Source organism: Chiloscyllium plagiosum, chromosome 9 (genome assembly GCF_004010195.1).
Source record: "Chiloscyllium plagiosum isolate BGI_BamShark_2017 chromosome 9, ASM401019v2, whole genome shotgun sequence".
Classification (NCBI taxonomy): domain Eukaryota; kingdom Metazoa; phylum Chordata; class Chondrichthyes; order Orectolobiformes; family Hemiscylliidae; genus Chiloscyllium; species Chiloscyllium plagiosum.
Window position 1 is genome coordinate 57,304,857 of NC_057718.1, and position 8,493 is coordinate 57,313,349.

The 8,493-nt window shown below is 37.7% G+C and overlaps 1 protein-coding gene across 2 annotated transcripts in view; it reads right to left on the reverse strand.

Annotated features, from left to right (window-relative positions):
* LOC122552882 (serine/threonine-protein phosphatase 4 regulatory subunit 3B) overlaps positions 1–8,141 on the reverse strand; it is a 55,897-nt gene extending 47,756 nt beyond the window's left edge. For both annotated transcript variants that reach the window (XM_043696023.1, XM_043696022.1), the window contains exons 1-3: positions 7,663–8,141; positions 7,278–7,333; positions 6,837–6,935 (exon numbers count right to left, since the gene is read on the reverse strand). In XM_043696023.1, coding sequence (XP_043551958.1) covers positions 6,837–6,935; positions 7,278–7,333; positions 7,663–7,804 — 297 coding nt within the window. In that variant the 5' untranslated portion in view covers positions 7,805–8,141. The remainder of the gene's footprint in view (positions 1–6,836; positions 6,936–7,277; positions 7,334–7,662) is intronic.
* Positions 8,142–8,493: the final 352 nt, after the last annotated feature.

Below are 8,493 nucleotides of genomic sequence, written 5' to 3' on the forward strand. Positions count from 1 at the left end.
TGAATCCTTACTAACAGCAAGTAGGAGCATTTGAAAAAAATGGATTGTAAACCCTCCCGCTCAGCACTTCTAAAGTTTTAGGATTCAAACCTCCGCAACACTGGAGCTTTGCCTCCAGAACAGATAACCAGGAAGGAATTGGCAAGTGTGAAAACCACCGAGTGGAAGATTTAGAAAGAAGATGGGTTGGGGTAAGAGGGAATGGTATGTAGCAACCAGGTGGATAAGGCAAGTTCAGGAAACAGGATTTTCTACAAACAGAAGATATTGTAGCAAGAACTTTCATTTTTCCTCAATGCTTTCAAAATTTTTAAAAAGGTATTCCATTTGCCAGTACAGCTGTGTGAAATATTTCAATACAAGATGGTATAATGTTTTAATATTTATTTTTTCTACAAGTAAGAATCTACAGAATATAGAGTTTTAACAGTGAATCTCAATTTTAACTGAGGACTTTTATTGCATTGATAATTATGTGGAACCATCCTTCAATGCAAAGCATAGGAAATTCTGCCATGGAGGCTATATAAATCCTGTGTATACTAATTCACTTTCTGCTGTCAAACTAATAATTTGGTGGTTTGATTATATTGCTAGTCATTTACAGTTATCTTTATGTTGGAAGTAACGCATTTGTATGTGGTTTTATGGTGATGAAAAGTGTCCTTGAAATTACACCCATGAGGGTGGGAATGATGAAATAGAAAATGATGCAAGTTCACCATCTATCAAATCACTGGATGTTTTTAACATGAGCATTTCTCACCCAGGATTTTTATTAAGAGGACAGTAAATTTTCAAGGTATACCACAATAGACTATTGTGACAGCATAATCCAAGTCTGATAGCTAAATGCAATAACAACAGTCTGAATAGGGATGCAGATTGTCACAAGCTGCATCCCAATTCTGGTTTCCTTCCTATCGGAAAGATGTTATGAAACTTGAAAGGGTTCAGAAAAGATTTACAAGGATGTTGCCAGGGTTGGAGGATCTGAGCTACAGGAAGAGGCTGAACAGGCTGGGGCTGTTTTCCCTGGAACATCTGTGGCTGAGGGGTGACCTTATAGAAGTTTACAAAATTATGAGGGGCATGGATAGGATAAATAGACAAAGTCTTTTCCCTGGCATTGGGGATTTCCAGAACTAGAGGGCATAGTTTTAGGGTGAGAGGGGAAAGATATAAAAGAGACCTAAGGGGCAACTTTTTCACGCAGAGGGCGGCACGTGTATGGAATGAGCTGCATGAGGAAATGGTGGAGGTTGGTACAATTGCAACATTTAAGAGGCATTTGGATGGGTATATGAATAGGAAGGGTTTGGAGGGATATGGGCCAGGTGCTGGCAGGTGGGACTAGATTGGGTTGGGATATCTGGTTGGCATGGATCTGTTTCCATGCTGTACATCTCTATGACTCTATAAGTGGTCTTAAAATTTGAATGGATTATAACTTGAATATTAGTGAAATAAACTCTGAATCTGTTTTGGAATCTATTGTTCTTCATGCAGAGAAGTTTGAGTATGGCAGGGGTCCTCTTGTGATGGAGTCATAGTGTATCTACCCCTTGACTGAGGTGTCTGGGTAAAACCCCATCTGTTTTAGAGGTGTGCAGTAATTTCTCTGAACAGGTTGATTAGAAAAATAAAAAGGGAGTAGAAATAAAATCAAAAGCAGAGGGAATGAAGCTTCTTCTTGGACAAGTCTCAGTTACCAAACAGGACTTTTTAATGCAACACAGGTAACGGTCTTGACTAACTGCTCAATGTGCACCCACAAATGTAAGATCTTCTGTGCAAACATTTAACACCTAGTAAGGAATATCTTTTTCCCCTCAACTTGGAACAAAATATACCTTTTGCCAAACGTGTGAATATCCAAGTCCAGAAAAGAGGTCAAACTCAATGAATTACAAATTCCGTGTAAAGGTCCACAGAGTGATAGGTAAAGATACAGAATCACATTTGAGGGGACAGTTAAAAAAGAAATTTCCCTGAAACTTTCCAACCTGTCTTGGCTAAAGTAGCACCTCAGGTAGGACTATATTGATGGATAATATTAAAAGTACATGTGAATTCATGCACTTGTCAACTATTTGCAAAAGAAAGAGTCTTTTGAATGTTTGTAAACAGAAAGCTTAAGTTAAATTTTCAATTTCCACACTGGACTTCTATTCATAAAATCCAGCACCCCATATATTTATTAAACTTTCTGAACCTGCCTTGCTACTAATAAATTGGTGCATTTTCATCCTCGGGTTTTGCTACTTATGCAATCCCTTCGGAACTGTGTCTTTTATTTTATGTTGCCGCTCCCCATTCTTATTACCAAAATATACCACATCACATTCCTCTGCATTAACTTACATGTGAAATGGGTCCACTCTATCCATCATCCTGACTATATCCAAATTTTGAAACTGCATCTAGGGTATTAATATATATATACTTATATTATGTATATTACATATAGTGGTCTTAGTATCAATACCTTGGTACTCTTTCCTCCAGTCCAAAATACAATCGTTGACCACTACTGTAACTCAGGTAAACCGAAATCCTCGCTGCCATTTTTCCCTTTTATTCCATGGTTTCAACATTTTAAGTATTATTGTTCAGTTTAGACAAGCAAATGCATCATTCCTCATTATTTGCAGCACTGTTTCAGATATTTTTTTCAAGATCAAACAATACCACAGAAGACTTGTTTACTTCTTCGAGAAGACATGTTTATAACAAAACTTCAGACAGACTTTATTCAATCAACATACATCTACCATGAGACTACTGTTATTGCATTTAGCCAAACTTGCTATCGCAGTCAGCTTTTGTAGCATACCTTACAATTAAAATATACTGTCCTCTTAAAAAGAAATAAAAAATCCTGGGTAAAAAATGCTCACTTTATAACATCCTATGATTTAATATATGAGCAATTTGCTTCCTTTTCTATTTCACCACTCCCACCCATGGACGTAATTTCAAGGACACTTTGAAATAAAGTCACCACCCATAAATGCAACACTTTCTTCATAAACATAACTAAATGACTTAACAATATAACCAAACTGCCAAATTACTAGCTTGACTACAGAAAGTGAATTAGCATGCACAAAACTGACTACATGGCAGAGTTCTCAAAGGAGCATAGGAACAGTCTGCCATACAAGTAGTTACGAAGATTGTGAAATCAAGATTGCATATCATAAAACTTATAACAGGAATACAATTTACAATCCATCTAGCTAGAACGGCACAGCAAGGTTAAGAACTGCATAACTTAAGTCTATTTTATACAAGGCTCTGAAGATGATAGCATTGGTAATGATGAGTTATGTACAATAGGAGACAAACTACAATTGGATTGTTGTAAAGTGTCCTACACATCTTATCAAAAGGTCACTAAAGGAGGAGATTCGAATGCTGTTTTATTACGATTACATTAAGGTGACAGCATACCTTCTAAATGAGAAACTTTAAAAAACAGATCTACATTCACTAAATGGGAGATTAAAAGGAAAAGAAGTGTTCAAAATGAGCTGTGTTATTTCCACTGTCAATGAATGGCCAACAAGAGGATTGAAAATTCAGTAGCTATTACAGTTAATCACAACAAGTCAACAAGGAATTAATACCTCCCAAACTTCACAAATAAGAAGCATGCTTTGATAAGAATTGGAAAATGTGATTAGAGTAGGTGACATGGGGACAGCAATAACATTGGGGACAAACCAACTAAACATTCTTTTAAAAGAAAGTTCGGAATGTAACCAAGTTTTTGAAAGCATTTTGTTGACAACTCTTGTGTACACTGAGGTTTCTATGCCAACACATAAACAAAAGTGGTCTGAGGCGAAAACATACTCCATCGGTTGTGTGAATTAAATATGCAGTGGACAGAGAGAAAAGAGGTCCTTGCAAGAGTAGTGTAGTCTCATTACAATGAGTAGTATATATATATAAAAAAAAGTACTGGAATAACCAGCTTTAGCAAACAACCAACTATTAACAGTTGAATTTGACTGAAAACAGTGAATTCAGATCAATTCTTTTTAGTTTGTGTTTTTTTTGAAAAAGATATGAGAACTCCACTGAAACACATTTTTAAAAACCAAAAGATAAAAGATGGAACAAAAATCGACTGCACAGTTGAACTTGCTACCATTATGTTGAGACTAATTTTGAAATTTAATATTAAATAATGGTTAACTTTTTTGGTTAAAGGATTTACATAAATTAAGCAGTTGCATCCTAATTGCAAACAGCTCAGCAATCCGATTACTAGTGGTCTACTCAAGAGGGTAGGCTCAATCTTCATGTTATCTTCTCCAATTGTAATACAATCTGGCAATCTTGAACAAACAAGAACCACGTTGCTAAGAACTGCACTGTTTGATTGCATTTATGGTGCAAGTAATTTATATTTCAAATAACTTAGACCTGCACATTGTTATCTACAGAATTGTGCTGCATTATGATCCTCATTAGTTTTATAGGGCCACTGAATATAACAGTATTAATGATGATGAAAAATAGTTAGGCCATAACTGAAGTACAGCAACAAGTTTTGGACACTATTATAGATAAACTGAAGTCCTTTAAGGTGGTACAATGAAGATTTACTAAGATGAAATCAGAGATATAAAGTTATTGCCTAGATAAGTTATTTGATAAACTAGAGATGCATTGGCTTGAACAGAAATTAAAAATCTGAACAAAAACTGGTCATTTAAATCCATCAGCAAGAGTGAAAAGGACAAAACTGAGTGTATAAAGCCCAAATTTTGTTAGCTCCTCCCCCATTATAAATCAAATGCACCTATTTAACTGAAAAAATGCATGGAAGTGCAAACAAACAACCTAATCATCAGATTTTGCATAAATCTCAAAAGATTCTTCACGTTTTCCCACATTCTGAAAAAAAGCATTGCAGAGCTATGAGTGCGATTGTTTTATGAAATAAGCAGACAGCAAATGACTGTGCTTGTGTGGTGGTGGTGAGGAAGCTATACCGCAGTGACATGCTGATAGAAAGAAGTTATAAATAATGTGAAACATCAGTGGATCAGTGTGACAAGAAGAGACAGGAAGAGTAGATGGCATGGAAGCTGAGCGCAATACTTTTGTTGAAAACCCACATTATGAGCAACCTTGTGGCCATAACTGGTTCCTCATCCACCACACCAACCACCAATTCCTACCTGAAAAATGTTGAAGAAGATGGCTGAGAGAAACATCAGAAGTGTGCAACAGAAATAGTGATACCATATTCTCTACCTTATTGTATCCAATAGCATGGAAGATAAATGAGTATGTACAATTAAATATTTTCCAGTGGAGAACTCCAAACAAATTTGCATAAGTTTTTAAGACAATGGAACACCAATGAAAATCAAAATTCAACTTTTCATTTAGCACACTTAGAATCAATGCTGATTATTAATCATTGTAAAAACTATGGCAGTTAATAGTTTGGCAGAATAAACTTTTAATTACCTGCAAAGTATCATAGTTAACATGGAAGACTTACATTTATTAGTGCTTTTTGCAATCAACCATGGTCTCAAAGTGCTTCATATCCAAAGAATTTAAGTGCACTTAACATTGCAAAGCAGGAACTGATGGCATTCTCAAATTTAAAAAAATGCCAATGTTTGACAAAAAAATTAAACTGTTTAAGAATGTGGATACCACTGGCAAGGAAGACCTTACAGGAGGTTTATAAAATCATGAAGGAGTATGGATAGAGTGAAGAGCCAAGATAGTCTTCTTCAAGGTTGGGAAGTCCAAAACTGGAGGGCATAGGTTTAAGGTGAAAGGGGAAAGATTTAAAAGGGGACTAAGAGGCAACTTTTTTCACCAGAGTGGTGCATGTATGAAATGAGCTGCCAGAAGAAGTGATGGCGGCTGGTACAATTACAACATTTAAAAGGCAACTGAATGGGTACATGAATAGGAAGAGTTTACAGGCCAAATGGGACTAGATTAATCTGGGATTTCTAGTCACTTTGGACAAATTGGACCAAAAAGTCTGCTTCCATGCTGTACAACCCTATGACTCTATTTAAAATTGCTTTCCATACCAATTTGAACGTTAAAATATATTTAGCATTCAAAACTGTGGGTATTGTTTAGAAATATATTTGGCCATGCAACAGATCTTCCATTAAATAGCAATCTTCCAATAATGCAGTTTTTACAAATAACGAGAAAAATGACAGGTAAATACCCTTCTCTTAATGTTACTGATTTTATGCACTGGGTTAAACAAAAACACCCAACATACACCATGTCAATCTGTTTAAAGGTTGTTTGCAAGCTTCCAATTTCTGAAACAAAGCACAAATTGAAATGGCTTAACTCATGTCTCTTCACAAGAATGCTGCCGGGGTTGGAGGTTTGAGCTATAGGGTGAGGCTGAATAAGCTGCAGCTGTTTGCCCTGGAGCACGGAGGCTGAGGGATGACTTTATGGAGGTTTATAAAATCATGAGAGAGGTGGATAGGGTAAGCAGACATGGTGTTTTCCCTGGGTGGGAGAGTCCAAAACTAAAGGGCATCAGTTTAGGGTGACAGGGGAAAGATTTGAAAGGGACCCAAGGGCAACTTTGTCATTCAGAAGCTATGGAATGATGTGCCAGAGGAAGTGGGGAGGCTGGTACAATTACAACATTTAAAAGGCATCTGGATGGATTTAGAGGGATATGGGCCAAGTGGCAGCAAATGGGACTAGACTAATTTAGGATATCTGGTTGGCATAGATGAGTTGGACCAAAGAGCTTGATTCCATGCTGTACATCTCTAGGATTCTATAACCAGTTAATTTAGTGTAAACAGTACCTGACAAATTTTCTCCCAGATTTCATCACATCCAGCTTTTTCTTGGAAACTGAGTGCCAAATCGTAATTGTCTGCTTCTGACCAAACAATCAGCGTATCCTGTTTTACAATAAGATCAAAATCATAACTGATTGTTCATCTGCAAATACTTTAGATAATATTTCATAAATCAATCAATTCAAAATGCAGTGAGCAACCTGGATGCTATTGATTTTCCTTTGCTACATCCTTAGAAAATGAAATAAACTAAACACACTTAGAACCCATTACTGTATGAATAAAAATAAGCAAAAACTCTAAACAACTCAACTGAGTCTGCATATCTGCACATGATTTTAATTATAAAATATTCCTTAATGTAGCTCCCAATTATCATATTCCCCTCTACGCATAAAAAGTGAAAAAAAAATCTGAATTTGTGCAATAGTTCACAGAGCTTACTTGCTGCTTCTGGTAAGCGGTATTCGGATTGATTTTCGATTCCAGTAGAAGCGAACCTAGTAGAACGAAACACAAAGAATGAGCATATTTTCCACCTGTCCTACACACATTAGCCTCTATAATAAATATTATTTAAATCTACACCTCCTCGTTCCAGCACGTCACATTGGCACAATTTCCTGGACTCTCCACAATTACAACGTTTGCCTCATATTTCATTCAGGGTCATTTGGAAACTCGTAATTAGTGTCTCAAAACAACGCCTCGGAACATAACAAAAAGGGGAGGCTTTTTTTTCTTTCAAACCAGCTGGTAGTTTATTCTACAAAAGAGAATGCAATTACAGATACAGACACGATCCGGCCCGAAGCTGTTCCCCTCTTACCGTCGGACTCGGCCCGGACCAACAAGGACATTCCATTCAGGCGATCGACATAGGTCGAAGACACATGCCCCGTGCCCCGGTCGTCCCATTGTCGGTCCTCGTTCAGTGTGTACACTTTCACCCTCCTCCGCGTATCCGACATCTTTACCTCCCTCTGCTTCTTTATCTCTCCTTGGCTTTTTTTTTATCTGAGGGCCACAGCCGTCGTTCTCAGTCTTTCGCTTTTCTTTTTCTACACCGTCACCGCCGTGATTTTACAACGTTAAAAAACGCTAGTAAAGACTCGTGCGGCATGTTATTAAAAATAAATAAAGGACCGTGACGGAGAAGGAAGGAAGAAAAACACATTAAATGCGAAATGGTTAATGTTGGATAGGTAGGCCAGGCCCGCCTGCCTTCCTTTTCCCCCTCAACGATTGCCCTCACCACAGAACAACATCCGCCATCTTGTAACCCGATCCGGGCATTCAATCGACGTACAGGGTTCCCCAGTCTCAAGCGCAGGGCCACAGCGTCCACACGCAAAACACTGACGTCACTAACACTTAAAGAGATAGCAGTCTGTTTGTCATACTGTCTTAAAGGGGCCAAACCAGTTACGCTCCCGGTGAACAAGGGAACTTCTTTGGCACTTTCCATTCGGCTTGGGGATTTTTGGATTTGGATTGCTCATACACGAACTGGAAATATTCCAAGTCTCTCAATTCATCTCCACAAGCTTCAAGTGATGCTTGGGGCGGCACAATGGCTATTCTGCCTCACAGCACAAGGGACCTGGGTTTAATTCCGCCCTGGGTGACGTATAAAGTTTGCATGCGTTTTCTCCAGGGT